Here is a 16,450-nt window from a genome sequence, read left to right on the forward strand (position 1 = left end):
CTCTCTCTCTCGTTCTCAATTCTCTTTCTTCCTGAACCAGTCACCTTGCAGATTTTATTTAAAAAGAATAGTTGTCATTGACTTGGTTATCTCTCCAGATTCGATTAATAATATATGCATCACAACTGTGACATCTCGTCAATTTCCTTTAAAAACATTACCTTGTTTAGTTAATCTCAGTTACAGTTTGTCAAAAAGTTGTTTAGAAGTTATATTTGGAGATGAGTAATGCACTTTACTTACTTACTAACTTACTCACTCACTCACCCACTTACTCAATGAGTGACTTGCTTGCTTGCTTGTTTCCTTTACAAACCTCTTATCCGCTCTATTCTTTATTCTCGTGTTGTGCTTTTTTAGGTTTTTTTCTCTTTTTCTATAATTTATATTGCTATTTAAGTTCTTTTTATGTTTGATTTTCTTAGTTACCTTGGTTATGACTGGTTTATATATTAAATGGCTAGTTGATTGATTGGTTGTTTTGTGACATGTTTGTTGATTTGCTAAGTGGGAAGGTGAACTGATTTGAACAGCAGTTTGACATTCATACCAAGAACAGCAGGCTTCAAAACATTAAATCAGTCAAACAAGATAAGTCGAAAATAAGTCGGACATCAAAAAGGAGATGTGATTTATTATTAGAGGCAATTTGAGCCTTGCCAAACAGCAAACGAAACCAAAAACATTATTCTGTGTGTGCGTGCGTGTGTGTGTGTGTGTGTGTGTGTGTGTGTGTGTGTGTGTGTGTGTGTGTGTGTGTGTGTGTGTGTGTGTCTTTTTTTTTCTCACGCGCGCACTCGCAAACACACTGTGTTGCAGTAAGCATTAGCAATATAACAAATATTCGGAAGATGTCCAGGCGTAAAGGACTTAAGCAACAAAATGAAAATGTCCGGTCCAAAATGGACTTGGCTGAATTAAATCAATCGTCATTTGCAGCCTGTGCAGCCGCTGGTAAACCATCTTCTTACTAGCAATCACATTCCTACGGTTTCTTTCTCTACTACAACAATTTAAACAGTCAGATGTGGGTGTCCAATGCTATAGGAATGAAGTGTTCAGAGACTTCGTTGAAAGTCACATAATTGAACTCGGTGAGCGATCTTCTTTCTTACCATCATGATTCATATGATGCGGTTTTTTTCTCCAGAAATCAAAATGATTAAATCAGTAAGATGTAGTTCACACATTATCAAGATACGAAAAGTTCACATTGTTCGTCGAAACTCGCGAAAGTAAACGACACAAATGAAACTTGGTCGGCGATCTTCTTGCTTACCACCGCGCACTGCGCGTTTTATTGTCACAAAACAATTTGATGCAAACAGAAAATGTGCTGCGGTTGCCAAAACAAAACAGCAACGAACTTTTCACATTTTTCGCGGAAAGTCACACAAGTAAACGGCACAAATAAAAGTTACTCGGTGAGCGATCTTCTTGCAAATCAACAAATGCAACACGTCCACCGAAATATGATTAAAACAGTATGATGTGTCTCGGTTGTCAACAGCAGCTCACAGCCTTCGCCGAAATTCACAAACGTAAACGATAAAAATAAAACTGTATGTCTCCTGCTGTTTGGTATCCTAGACCGGCGACAAGACATCTCCCTGGAGAATTGGAATCTCTGACCGTCTTTTCCACGGCGATCGCTCGGCAACCGGAAGAGGAAACGCACATCCCTACGCATGCGCTGAGGCTGTTTAAGCGAACATCCGCCAAGATGGTGGTCGTGAAAGTGAAGGTGGTTCCTGTCCCTGGCTCCAGGCTGAGTGTAACGCACGTATCTCTTGGCGCATTACTTTCAGCTAAAACAAACAACAGAGATTAAAACAAAGTTACTTTGTAATGAAAGTGTACTTTAAGAGTGTGTCGTTGAGAAAGGCAATAAATAAAATAGCTGAGTGTCAATTGTGACATATAAAGTATAAATATATTTGTTGCAAGAGAGAGACTATGATGGCCACAAAAAGGCAGTGAGCAGTTGCTCACCTGTTACATGAAATTTGCCTGTTCATAAAACAACTTCAAGAGCAAAGCTGAAAGTATGAGATGAGAAAGAAAGCGGAATGAGGCTGAACATGTATCCTGGCATCTGCAAGAGTAGGGAGAAAAATACAAAAGGATGTCTTCGAAGAGAAATCAGCAAACAATGGTAAACCATACGTTAAACATAGTTTACGAACCAGTGGCAATCTTTATATGCATCAAATAAACAAAAGGTGTGACCGGCTTTTCGTTCATTATCCTCTCTCTCTCTCTCTCTCTCTCTCTCTCTCTCTCTCTCTCTCTCTCTCTCTCTCTCTCTCTCTCTCTCTCTCTCTCTCTCTCTCTCTCTCTATGTATAGTCTACACAGACGAGCATTTTCTCTCTCTCTCTCTCTCTCTCTCTCTCTCTCTCTCTCTCTCTCTCTCTCTCTCTCTCTCTCTCTCTCTCTCTCTCTCTCTCTCTCTCTCTCTCTCTCTCTCTCTCTAGTCTACACAGACGAGCACTAAAATCAGTTCTATTAAAACAATCCAGTCTTGTTTTCGACGATTATAAAAAACTTAAGATTTTGCCCTTAAAAGAAAGATTTAAATCAAATAAAGGCGTGCTCCTTCACAAAATCCTTTCCGGCCATGCACCACGTGCTTTCATTACAAAATGTAAAGCCAAACCAAGCCGAAAATTCAACGTCCCCATTCCGCGGATAGATCTCTTTAAATCAAGTTTAGCTTATTCTGGCAGCGTTTTGTGGAATTCTCTCCCGGAATCAGTTCGAGTCCCAACAAGTCTCAATACTTTCAAAAAACACCTCTCATTACATTTAATGTCAAATTACGAAAAGTCACAGTGATGGAAGACTTCGTTCTGATTATTTTCATATTGATCATATCTGTCCATAAAGCATCAGTGTTTCATAACGCAAGAATGTATACTGTATAGCCTACAACGTGTATATAGTCCTTTTTATTTTTTTATTTTTTACTGTCATGCTTATTTTTTGTAATTGTTTTACGTTTGTATATACCGGTATATGTATTTAAGATTAGAATAGTCCCTCTCTGGGCGAGGGCTGGTTGAAAAGAAGCTCGTTTATATTGCTTATGCCACAACCCTCGTAAAATAAAAATTTGATTTGATTTGATCTCGCTCTCTCTCTCTCTCTCTCTCTCTCTCTCTCTCTCTCTCTCTCTCTCTCTCTCTCTCTCTCTCTCTCTCTCTCTCTCTCTCTCTCTCCCCGGCCCCTAATGTTTTAACAACGTACCTAGAGTTTCAATTGGCCATTAACAAAAAGGATGTTTAAAAAAGAGAATAACTTACGATTCATGGCACTATTGAAGAAGCCACTCGTAGGGTTTGCGGAGCTGATTTCATAAGAAGTTGTCCCAAAGAAAGATGTCTGTGTCGTTTCTGTTTTTACGCCTGTTGTTTGCTGAGTTGTCAGAACTGTCGATTCTTCTTGCTCAGTTGTCTGTACGGTCGCGTCTTCTTGCTGAGTTGTCTGTACGGTCGCGTCTTCTGGCTGAGTTGTCTCTTCTTGCTCAGTTGTCTGTACGGTCGCGTCTTCTTGCTCAGTTGTCTCTTCTTGCTCAGTTGTCTGTACGGTCGCGTCTTCTTGCTTAGTTGTCTCTTCTTGCTCAGTTGTCTGTACGGTCGCGTCTTCTTGCTGAGTTGTCTCTTCTTGCTCAGTTGTCTGTACGGTCGCGTCTTCTTGCTTAGTTGTCTCTTCTTGCTCAGTTGTCTGTACGGTCGCGTCTTCTTGCTTAGTTGTCTCTTCTTGCTCAGTTGTCTGTACGGTCGCGTCTTCTGGCTGAGTTGTCTCTTCTTGCTTAGTTGTCTGTATGGTCCCGTCTTCTGGCTGAGTTGTCTGTACGGTCGCGTCTTCTTGCTGAGTTGTTTCTTCTTGCTCAGTTGTCTGTACGGTCCCGTCTTCTGGCTGAGTTGTCTGTGCCGTCGCGTCTTCTGGCTGAGTTGTTTCTTTTTGCTCAGTTGTCTGTGCCGTCGCGTCTTCTGGCTGAGTTGTCTGTGCCGTCGCGTCTTCTTGGTGAGTTGTTTCTTCTTGCTCAGTTGTCTGTACGGTCGCGTCTTCTGGCTGAGTTGTCTGTACCGTTGTTTCGTCGCCTTGGGTTGTTACCACAACAGTCGTACTTTTGATATTGTTTTCCGTGTGCTCTGAAATATAGAAATACAGCATAATGTTAGACAATAGTTAACAAAATGTAAGGCGACAATTGTAGTACGTGTGACTTTTTACTTTGGGTTCTCTCGTGACTCGCGTTTGCAATACTGTCAAGAGTATTTTGAAATCACATTCATCTTAATCCTAACGCTAACCCTAACCCTACAGTTATTCTGAGCATCATGTTCTTGAAAAAACATTGTAGACGTCTGTGGAGGGTTCTTGACAGACCAGCTGTTTGTCGATCCGAGGGGAGCATATAGTCTTCTGTTTCATCTTTATCAACCGAGGCCGGAGGCCGAGGTTGGTTAAGATGAAACAGACAGCAATATGCCCCCCCGGGGACTGACAAAAAAGCTTGTCTGTCATTATCCCATCAAACATTGTTTTTGTCATCATTTTGTTTGTGTGCAAAATGATGGACAGGGAGCTATGTTGTGAACCAAGTTTTCGAAATGCATGTGCAGGACCCCCACTCGCCCGGCAATAGCACGGTGGCAATCGCAGACAAGTGCGATGACAGTTTTCAGTCGGTCAACCAGTCAAGCTAGTCAAAGTTGTTATCTCCACGGTTTTTGAGTCACTTGAGAAAAAGTGACTCTATGTAATCGGTCAGTGTTAGTCTGTCCGGCCGGCCGTCCGGCCGGCCGTCCGTAGACACCACCTTAACGTTGGACTTTTCTCGGAAACTATCAAAGCGATCGGGCTCATATTTTGTTTAGTCGTGACCTCCAATGACCTCTACACTTTAACGATGGTTTCGTTGACCTTTGACCTTTTTCAAGGTCACAGGTCAGCGTCAAAGGAAAAATTAGACATTTTATATCTTTGACAAAGTTCATCGGATGTGATTGAAACTTTGTAGGATTATTCTTTACATCAAAGTATTTACATCTGTAGCCTTTTACGAACGTTATCAGAAAAACAAGGGAGATAACTAGCCTTTTCTGTTCGGCAACACACAACTTAACGTTGGGCTTTTCTCGGAAACTATAAAAGTGACCGGGCTCAAATTTTATGTGAACGTGACTCATTGTGTTGTGAATAGCAATTTCTTCCTGTCCATCTGATGCCTCATATAATATTCAGAACTGCGAAAGTGACTCGATCGAGCGTTTGCTCTTCTTGTTAGTTGTTGACATTATTAAACTTTGAAAGTATGGTCGGTGTTTAGTTTTTTTATAAACAGGCTAGGATTGGCGATGTCATGGTCAGCATGTGTGGATATCTGGGGTCAATCGTTTCGACTAGCAAGCTCATTCGTCTCCCTATACACGTGTGACGCAAAACAGTCAAACACAGTCTCAGTGGCTTAACTAAAAGAGAGGCTATTGGTTGGGTAGGTTTCATGCGTTTATTTAAAGCCTTTTTGAGTCACTTGAGAAAAAGTGACTCTGTAATCGGTCTATGTAATCGGTCCGTAGACACCACCTTAACGTTGGACTTTTCTCGGAAACTATGAAAGCGATCGGGCTCATATTTTGTTTAGTCGTGACCTCCAATGACCTCTACACTTTAACGATGGTTTCGTTGACCTTTGACCTTTTTCAAGGTCACAGGTCAGCGTCAAAGGAAAAATTAGACATTTTATATCTTTGACAAAGTTCATCGGATGTGATTGAAACTTTGTAGGATTATTCTTTACATCAAAGTATTTACATCTGTAGCCTTTTACGAACGTTATCAGAAAAACAAGGGAGATAACTAGCCTTTTCTGTTCGGCAACACACAACTTAACGTTGGGCTTTTCTCGGAAACTATAAAAGTGACCGGGCTCAAATTTTATGTGAACGTGACTCATTGTGTTGTGAATAGCAATTTCTTCCTGTCCATCTGATGCCTCATATAATATTCAGAACTGCGAAAGTGACTCGATCGAGCGTTTGCTCTTCTTGTTACCATGGTCAATTGGTTGTATACGTTGTTTTTGTTCTGACTTTTCGGTTCTTTCATTTTTGGAATTCACTCGAATACTGCGAGACAAATGTTGATGTCGTTGTCTGAGAAACGCCAACGAACAAACTCCGAGCGTATTCATTGGGTTTGATTTTGATTATCCATTTAAATCGTCTTCCCGTACCCATGGAAACCGTCGAGTTGTTACCTACGAACATTGTTGTTTTGTTTTTGTTTGTTACCCTGCTCGTTATGAATGAAAAGTCATGAAATGATGACAATTTATTTGTATTCCCAATATTACTGTATTCCTTTGAAAAGTGCAGATCAATGAAATGCTTTTTGATGTGTCATGTTTTGCTGCCCAAAGCCCTCTCCAATTTTAAGAAAGGACGTGTGTCTCTATCATTAGTGTCCCACAGAGGGAAGCCGTTAGACAACGACAAAGTGCAACGACAAAGTAATCTACGTATACCCTAATGACATATGAGCGTGCACTTTAAATTTCTCAGTCGAGATAATACAGTTCTTGCATGTCTTATGCCTTAAAACGAAAAGAGTAAACTCACCACTAAGGCTGTCGAGGAGAAACATGGTAGACTCAGGATCACAACTGAGCGTGTAATAATCTTGATTAAACTTCTCGATCATGGCCTCATAGTACCTCAGACAGCCGACGTTCCCGGAGAAGGGGGACAATGAGGGGTCCACGGACATACCCAATCTGACGTCACTCGTTCCTCTGGCCACCGTCCTGTCAGGAACTCCAATTTCTACAGACTTGTCGACGTCCTGTTCGTTGTAGTCGGCGTAGTAAATCTTCATTTTCTTCTTGTCAAAGCCTATGAACGTAAGCGTGATGAACTTCCACTGTCCCGCTGTCAGCACGTTGTCGCTGGTTGACACGGTGTGCACGTTGTCATCGGTGTCGGTGACCTCCGCTGTGAGCTCTCTGTCCTTCTGCTTGAGACGAACACCTCCAGTCCCGTCCCAGTACTCAAGGATGATCTTCTCTCCTCCAGCAGCGACGGTTGTCGGTCGGATCAGCATGATCCAGGAGAAGGCCGAAGTGGCGTTCAGTTCCCCGTTGTTTGGAATGTCCACGTAAGAGGATGAGGTGCCTCCGAACTGCAGGGAGGCGTTTCTGGTGGCGTTGAAAGGACCAGGGGCGAGAGTAACGTCGTGGAGGAAGGCGTAGAGCGTGTGGGAGTTACTGCTATGACCGTGGTGAGCCGAGTCCAGCTGCCATAGGTGTGTTGGTGTGTAGTCATCGTCGCTCTTGGACAGGACCTGCGTGCACGGAGCTGCGGAAGAGAGAATGAAATAGGTTTGGCTTTTTGAAATCAATAGTTGTAGGAAGGAGGAGGGATTGAAGTAGAACATGAAAACAAAACAATACCTGCCTTTAAAGTAATAATGCTAATTTGAGCAGTAGCACCAGAAAAAGCAGCAGAAGGAGAAGAAGTAGAAGAGAACAGAATTATGATTGATCTAAGGCCCTTACAAATTCGAAAAGTTGTCAGGTAAGAAACTCACAATGAAACATAAGGTGAAAAGATCGAGTTCACGACACGTGAATGGTTTATATAAACAGTGTTGACTGAAAATGTAATTGTTTTCATTGGGCTTCCGAAATCTTGTTTTATCAGATTTTCATATTATGTTCAGTTGAAATACCGAAGAGACCTTGACATTTATGAAAATATCAATATGCACGACATTTATTGATTTCATGCGAGTCCGGAATCCAAAATGTCCGACTACCATTTTGCATCCAGTTCGGCCCACGGTGTTTTTTTGTTGTTTGAGGAATTTTGACCATGTGTCGTACGGAAAAGCTACTGAGCGTCTTGTAGCCAACTCAAATATATAGGGGAAGGCTTAAAACCAGACTAATGGTAGTAATAACAATCAACACCGAACTTAACTTGTTTGTGAATGTTCCAAACAAAGAAGTCCAATATTTCTAGGTTATCCTTAACCTTATCGGGGTTGCCTTAAGTTGCAATAATTTCGTATAAACAGTGTGTTATTCTACAATTGATACAATACATAATTCAAACAAACTTAGAATCACCAACAAGCTATAGTGGTAATCATAAGAAACCTACAAATGACTGTGTATACTAATGCTCTGAATCCTCGTTTGCTCTTCCAAGGCTCGTGTTGTATTCAGTGTGAACACAGCATGCATAAATAGTTGATAAGGTGACCCTCATTTGTTCTAATGCCGATTTATTTTGCATATGAGAAGAACATGTGCACAAAATATCAAATCAACCACTCAATGAAGTGAGAACCCGCTGTTTTGTTTTGTTGCAGTCAAGACATAGGGGTTGGGCTTGGACTGGGAGAAATTTGTTTTGTAACTGTATATAACTAACTTTGTTCAAGTTTGGTTATGATTTGATCAAGGGTCAGTGTAATATAAGTTTTACCACTAAATTCATGACAATTTTCCGTTTACGACTTTGACAATCATGAAAAACATTCCGCATACATTTGGTAAAGTAACAAATTATGATACAGTAAAACCTCCCACTAACGACCTTGAAAATGTCCAGAGAAATCGGTCGTAAAAAGGAGGGGTCTTTATTGGGAGTTTGGGAGGTTTTAATTTTTTGGACAGGGGAAGCAACTGTTGTCTTTTTGATTTTCCGTAGTTATGTCCCTTGGGATTTGGATTCGTTATACATGTACCACTTTTGCTCCCATTTGAAAACAGGCAGATAACACACCCACACACACACACACACACACACACACACACACTGTCACACACACACACACACACACACACACACACACACACACACACACACACACACACACAGAATTAAACACAATGAGACTGCAAAATATGTGGTATAATACGTGTAAGTAGTTATACATGTCTTAAGAGTATACAAGTTGACTCTGGATATTTTCCTGGTCTTTGATAATGGTTTGGATCTGTGTTTTTCCAACTCCAAGACTTATATATAGCGATTGCGATCGCAGTCTTACCCATATTGCTTCTTTCTATGACTTTGATCCTGTCTTCTAGCGTCAACAGTTTTCGGGTGTTTTTATATTTAGTCAAGTTTTGACTAAATATTTTAACATCGAGGGGGAATCGAAACGAGGGTCGTGGTGTATGTGCGTGTGTGCGTGTGTGTGTCTGTGTGTGTGTCTGTGTGTGTGTGTGTGTAGAGCGATTCAGACTAAACTACTGGACCGATCTTTATGAAATTTGACATGAGAGTTCCTGGGTATGAAATCCCCGAACGTTTTTTTCATTTTTTTGATAAATGTCTTTGATGACGTCATATCCGGCTTTTCGTGAAAGTTGAGGCGGCACTGTCACGCCCTCATTTTTCAACCAAATTGGTTGAAATTTTGGTCAAGTACTCTTCGACGAAGCCCGGGGTTCGGTATTGCATTTCAGCTTGGTGGCTTAAAAATTAATTAATGACTTTGGTCATTAAAAATCTGAAAATTGTAAAAAAAATTAAAAATTTATAAAACGATCCAAATTTACGTTTATCTTATTCTCCATCATTTGCTGATTCCAAAAACATATCAATATGTTATATTTGGATTAAAAACAAGCTCTGAAAATTAAATATATAAAAATTATTATCAAATTTTTTTTTTCGAAATCAATTTAAAAACACTTTCATCGTATTCCTTGTCGGTTCCTGATTCCAAAAATATATAGATATGATATGTTTGGATTAAAAACACGCTCAGAAAGTTAAAACGAAGAGAGGTACAGAAAAGCGTGCTATCCTTCTTAGCGCAACGAATACCCCGCTCTTCTTGTCAATTCCACGGGCACTGCCTTTGCCACGGGCGGTGGAGTGACGATGCTACGAGTATACGGTCTTGCTGCGTTCAGTTTCATTCTGTGAGTTCGACAGCTACTTGACTAAATATTGTATTTTCGCCTTACGCGACTTGTTTTTGTTGCGGTCGCCATGTTAACACACAACCTCTCAAAATGTAAAATGAAGTTGAACTAAGACAGAGCGCGTTGACACAAAACAACTCACAAACTCAAGTCAAGGGGAGTGTTTCCATTGTTTATTCAGGATTATTCATCTACACAGGTGGTGAGCTCAATACGTACGCAAACAAACTAGCCAAAAAGAACGTCATGGGCAATATTGACGCCTTCGTTATTGAGTTGTTGTTCAAACTGCGCCTACCAACACTTTCCACTCCCTTTCTCTCCCCTCCCCTCCACCCCCCTTTCCCTACTTCAAGGGCAGTCATTCAATTGTGACAGCAAAAGGTGAGAAGAGGACAGCCGTAGGCCACTCGACCTGCACGCACCGCTGACGACAGACCACCACTCCTGACTCTTGATGCGTGACTATTTATTGCGTGTGTGTGCTGGGCAATTACGAACTTTGACACTCGCTGATAAAAAGGTCAAAGTCGTTATTGACCCTTTGATAGTAGGTCGGTCGTCTGAAAACGGAGGTCGTCGTTCTTGGGAGGTTAGTTACATAGTAAAAGGCATCCGTGCCGAGAAATTCGGTCGGCAAAAGAGGGGGTCGTTCTTGGGAGAGGTCGTTACGGGAGGTTCCACTGTATATTGATACTTTATATTCAATTTTCTACACCAGAAAATATATCATTGATCAATTTTAAAAAAAATTCAGTGACGATCACATAAGAAATTACAGTGTTGTAGGAAAAAAATTATATTTGGACACACATCCCCCCCCCCCCCCCCCCAAACAAAACAATTATGAAAAAAGTTAACCCCTTTTCTTTCTATAGATTTATACATATTGTGTAAATAAACCTATGCACAAAGTGTTAAACGATTCTAACCTGGGATTTAAATGCACTAATAACCCCCTATTAAACAACATAAATAAGCATATGAACAAAATAAAACAAAGATGAAATTGCATAGTTAATTCTATACAAGTCAGATTTTGCAGGTAACATCATTTAGTGTTCGTGTTATATCCACAAACCGGAAGTTTTTCCAATGATTTTTTTTTAAATACAGCACATCAAAATTTAAACGCAAAGGGTTCGGCTCTTCTCTGAAATGCATATATATATCACCTGCCAAAGCCCTCCAACAAAAACACAAAGTGAAACGTCAGCCATGTTGTATTCCTTACTCGAAATGACAAATACCATTTTAGTTCATTCCACATACATTTCAAGGGCTCTTCTATACTTCAGCTGAAAGTAAATGGAAAATCTGGTCCCCCAAAAATATATATAAAATTGGAATCAAATTATAAACCTGGTTGCATGTTTTGGACTTGCGTGTACCAGAGACATAGATAGATTCAATGTATGTCTCTGCGTGTACCTTGTGTTTTGAATCTGTAAATCTGTGGATTGAAAGGAAATCGCCATACTTGTACTCACCCTGTTCTAAACGGAGGAATACCAACAGAAGGAGACTGAAGAACGTACACATGCCGGGTGGTCAAGCAGTATACTCTCTCGCGGATTCTGAAAGAAACAGAAAAATGCACACACAGAAAGAGTTTTCTCTTAAGTGTTAGTGTGTAAGGCTACAGGCTTATTAATAATCATGTATGTGTCCTTGTGATTTACAACGGTTGTTCGCTTTATTTATGTATTTTTTCTGTCTAGAATTCTTTTTTTTTCTTTCTTCTCTGTGTCTGTAGGTCGGGTCTGGCTGTCTTTCTTTTTTTTGTCTTTCTTTTTTTTCTTTTTCTTTTTTTCTTGCCTTCTTCTTCTTTTAATATTTCGTTCTGTATTTGTTTCCGTTCTTAAACTTGTTTTTCTTTCTTATTTATCTTTCTTTTTCTTTTTTCTTTCGTCCCTTTTTGCTCTTTCTTACCTTTTTTTCTTCCTTTTTTTTTTATCTCGCCCTCCCTTCCTAGTCTCTTTCTTTTCTTTGTTATTTCTCTCTCTTGGTTGTTGTTGTTGTTGTTGTTGTTGTTGTTGTTGTTGTTGTTGTTGTTGTTGTTGTTGTTGTTGTTGTTTTTGTTGTATATCAATGCTCACAGCCTTATGTCTTTAAAATATAAAAGCCTACCCTGTCTCCTGTGAATCAACTCGAAGGAGGATGTATTCTCTTCCATGCAAAAGCGTCGACAGTGTGCAAAAGCCAAGTTGTTGCAAGTACCTGACTGACACAGAGCGAGACAAGTGAACTCAGAGTCGCGAGTGAAAGAGTCAGTGTCGTCGCATTTTGTTTTACTCAAAGTTTGTTTGACGCAGTTAGCTTTGCGCTCTTTGATACATACGGAGAAAAAAAGTGTTCTTCTTTCTATAAGGCTTGTAGCTCAAAAGGATTGTAATAAAATGTCCTTTGTCATATGGAGTACCGTAAACTACCTTGTATACGCCCACCCCCACCCCCCCTCCCCTTATGCACCAATTTTGCCCCAAATTTGGGGGTGTGCGTTTACTAAGTACTATATCCTTTGCGGGAGCGGTTCCTGAGCCAACATAACGATATTTTGGTCATGTGACATAGAAGTGTTACAAGGATGCGTTTTTGCACAAAACTTTCCTCCCCCCCCCCCTCTCTCTCTCTCTCTCTCTCTCTCTCTCTCTCTCTCTCTCTCTCTCTCTCTCTCTCCTTATCTCCCCCTCTCTCTCTCCCTCTCTCTCTATTTCTCTCTCTCTCTCTCGCACACACACGCACACACAACACACACACACACACCGGCAGGTACACACGCGCACACACACAAACACACACACATACACACACACACACACACACACACACACACACACACACACACACACACACACACACACACACAAGGATTTCTGCAATCAAACCATGAAGAAAATCTTGTTTCTTTAGTGTCTGTTTACAAGTTTATAACTTCAAAAGATCTTTGTTCCTCATGACACGGCCCTCTACCCGTTCTTAGTCAAGAAATCAAAGAACACGTAAATCAACCTCTTCAGACATCACTTCCCGCCCAAGATGAAGATTCCGTTTCTTCTTTTTCCTCCCAGTCAAACATGTATTGCGATTCTCTCGCCACTCTAGAATCCTTTTTCTGTCCACTCCCCGAAACATGTTCAAGGAAGGGAAACAATTGAAAAACAACAATAACAGCAGACTGAATGATTATTTTTATATATTTTCCTTAACTACTCCACTGTTTGAAACTGGGGGGTGGGCGTTTACTAGATACTGTACTCTGTGCGCAAAATTTGACCAAAAGTAAGTGGGCGTTTACTCGATACTGGGCGTAAACAAGGTAGCTTATGGTAGTTTTCTGGTAATCGCTGTGCACGCACACATGCATGTAAACACACACACACACACACACACACACACACACACACACACACACACACACACACACACACACACATACATACATATAGTCCTGATTATGTTTTGAGCTTCGTGTTTCTTTGTATGTTAGCACAGGGTACGTTTTTATCTCTGAACAGTAGCTCTGTCCGTAAAGGAGTGCATGCCTGTGTTAATGGTATTATGTAATTGTTAGTATTTAAGTTGTTATGTTTCGTTTTGTAGAGAGTGGCATGCATGTCTAAAACCTTGCCAAACCAACCTGACCTTACCACTAGTGGCTTTAACGAAATTAATTCATTAAAATGTTCCCACTGTTTAGCCAGATTTAATATGGTGAGCTGAATGTTTACATGCCTTTAAATCTACCTTCCTTCCTGCTTAGACCGTCTTGTATGTCACAGTGTATCTGTACATCCTTTTGCAATCGATAAGAGCAACCTTTCACTTAGACACATACTAAAAATGAGATGAGACGAAAAACCGAGGTCCCTTCGTGTACACTACATTGGGGTGTGCACGTTAAAGATCCCACGATTGACAAAAGGGTCTTTCCTGGCAAAATTGTATAGGCATAGATAAAAATGTCCACCAAAATACCCGTGTGACTTGGAATAATAGGCCGTGAAAAGTAGGATATGCGCCGAAATGGCTGCGATCTGCTGGCCGATGTGAATGCGTGATGTATTGTGCAAAAAATTCCATTTCACACGGCATAAATAAATCCCTGCGCCTTGAATATGTGCGCGATATAAATTGCATAAAAAATATAAAAAAATAATAAATAAATCCCTGCGCTTAGAACTGTACCCACGTTGAAAAATCAACGACTTGACTGCTTTCTGTGCAAAGGGAGACTGTTTTGCTGAATTTATTCCATAACTGACGTCTATTCAAATCAGCCAGATGATTTCAGCAACAATCTCCAATGGTCATCAGGAAGCAACTTGGATTTTGAGTTTCAGTAAGGTTGAGGATGCTCTTAATCCATGTATAAGCCTGGACGATTGTTTATTCAGCTGCGGGAACAAAAGTATCTATAGAATTTAGCGGGTGGGCGTAGCTGTCATTCTGATTGGCTGGACATCATTTACGTATGTACATGCAAAGAAGGTACACACTCTCTCTCTCTCTCTCTCTCCCTCTCTCTCTCTCTCTCTCTCTCTCTCTCTCTCTCTCTATCTCTCTCTATCTCTCACCCTCACACACACACACACACACATACACACACATACACACACACACACACACACCCTAACCCCCACAACACACATACACATTCAAAAACACACACAGACACACACACGCACCCACGCACACGTCCGGGGATACAATGTTGACTGTTTTGATTACGCAATGCACAGAGACCAACTGTAAACAAAAGGCGGAACCTGATACATAACGCAGAAAATCACGGCGCGTGACTCCGTCCAAATCTTTATTGGTGTTCGCATATCTCGCAGTAATGGAGATACTTCCGGGTTCGATCCGTCAAGCAAATGGATTTTTATTAACGAACATGTTTGTTTGAATAGCATGAGGTTTAGTGCTCTGTTGTTTGCCGTTCTGCTATCCTGACGTCGAGACGCAATTATCTGTATTTTTTATGTGTAACCTCCCTTAACTTTACGTGATTGCTTTCAGGACAATCGCAACATATTGGAAACGGCGATTGCTCTGTTATTGTTCAAGATCGATGAGTCGTTGGGCTGAATGAAATGTGTGGAACTGAGTGCCGTAATCCTGTCGGATGCCCTGTTTGCGGAACACCTGACGTCCTGCGCTATCAACAACAAGAACGATGAATAATCAAGGACATAGAGGGGACTGGTTGTCTGGCTGCTTGCTTGCCTGCTTGATTGATTGCTTGTTTACATGGTTAGTGCGTTCGCAACGTTATTATATCCGACATTTCTTCTCGCGGTCCATTTCCTTCATTCTTCTTTTCTCGCTCCCTGTGTTTTGGTAAGGGCCCCGTCACACAGCGCTACGTCCTTACCACAACCATGCCGATCACGCCGATCTGAAAAAGTTATGAAATCGGGGCATATCGCCGTCAAAATCCAGAGCGTGGCCAATCGTGGGCCAAAAGTGGGAGGATCTTCCTGAGCGTGGTTTAGTCGGAGTGGGATCTGCTAGATCGGGAAGCTGCACGCTCTCCCTACGCATATTTGGAGCTGCGCTTAAAACAAGCGTAGTCGGGTCGTGGCGCAGTACAGTCTTGATGTAGTTTTTATTATTTGCAATGTGCTGGATTTTGATGGCGATTATATCCCACCTTCGAATATGAAGGGACCCGATGGTGGTTTTATCACGACCACAGAGATCTCACCACGATGGTACCGCGCTGCTTGTACCAAAATGGCGTTCCCGCTACGTTCTTAATAAGACTTTGTTACGCTTTCTGTAGGCCACGACCCGGCTTTTGTGCAAGCTTGGGGAGAGCGTGCAGCTTCCCGACCTCACCTTGATCAAATCACGCTAATGGAGATCCTCCCACGTTTGGCCCACGATTGGCCACGCTCTCGGACACATTTACAACGCAGTAGAAGCTGCGTCTGTGTGTGATTGGGGTGCAAGGTATAAAATGTCGACTGATAGCATTGTTGTTTTATTTTCTGGCCCAGTGCAGCAGAAGCTCACCTAAATATGTTGGGACGAGTGTTTAGTGACTATTCCCGCGAAGTCATTGACCAATGTTCGTCCTTCGGCAGGACGGGTTCTTTTCTTTGGTCAAACGTCGTTTGATTCAGGCTGGACTATGATATTGCATTTTTAAGCTCGAGAGCTAAACATTAATTTAGTAGTTTGCTCATTAGATTTGTCAATAAAATTGAGTTTTCACAAGCATTGTATTCCTTATCGTTTCCTGAATGTTTATTCTGAAAATGTTCAAAAAAATAAAGAAAATCGGTTTATGTTGATTATGTCTTATGACGACATGCTTCGCCGACACCAGCTCGACCCGTCTCGGTTTACGATTTAAGGCTAACCCGGTTGTATTAGTCTCGACGATTACTGCTCCCAGATTTTCAGAATCGAACTTTAAGTTTTGGTTTTAACAAAATTGTATTCAAAATACATGACATGAAACAATTGACAATAGGCAACTAGGACACGA

At 41.2% G+C, this 16,450-nt stretch overlaps 1 protein-coding gene across 2 annotated transcripts; it reads right to left on the minus strand.

The window, feature by feature from the left end:
• Positions 1 to 381: 381 nt before the first annotated feature.
• On the minus strand, positions 382 to 12,384 carry LOC138959709 (mucin-22-like). Of its 2 annotated transcripts, XM_070331301.1 has the most exons (5): positions 12,082 to 12,384; positions 11,442 to 11,528; positions 6,629 to 7,363; positions 3,305 to 4,156; positions 382 to 1,808 (listed from the first exon to the last, which is right to left on the minus strand). In XM_070331301.1, the coding sequence occupies exons 2-5, from the start codon at positions 11,491 to 11,493 to the stop codon at positions 1,534 to 1,536; spliced, it is 1,914 nt and encodes a 637-aa protein (XP_070187402.1). In that variant the 5' UTR covers positions 11,494 to 11,528; positions 12,082 to 12,384; the 3' UTR covers positions 382 to 1,533. The 2 variants fall into 2 exon arrangements, with proteins under 2 accessions (XP_070187402.1, XP_070187401.1); XM_070331300.1 differs by having other exon boundaries at positions 11,442 to 12,384.
• Between the last annotated feature and the right edge of the window lie 4,066 nt (positions 12,385 to 16,450).

Source organism: Littorina saxatilis, linkage group LG2 (assembly GCF_037325665.1).
Source record: "Littorina saxatilis isolate snail1 linkage group LG2, US_GU_Lsax_2.0, whole genome shotgun sequence".
NCBI classification, from domain to species: domain Eukaryota; kingdom Metazoa; phylum Mollusca; class Gastropoda; order Littorinimorpha; family Littorinidae; genus Littorina; species Littorina saxatilis.

Excerpts from the sequence above, each read along its gene's own strand:
- LOC138959709 (XM_070331301.1), bottom strand. The coding sequence starts at position 11,493 with ATGTGTACGTTCTTCAGTCTCCTTCTGTTGGTATTCCTCCGTTTAGAA. Across the intron at positions 4,157-6,628 it reads TCTCCTCGACAGCCTTAGTG|AGCACACGGAAAACAATATC; the intron begins GTGAGTTTACTC and ends TCTATATTTCAG. Across the intron at positions 1,809-3,304 it reads CTTCAATAGTGCCATGAATC|CTGAAAGTAATGCGCCAAGA; the intron begins GTAAGTTATTCT and ends TGTTTGTTTTAG.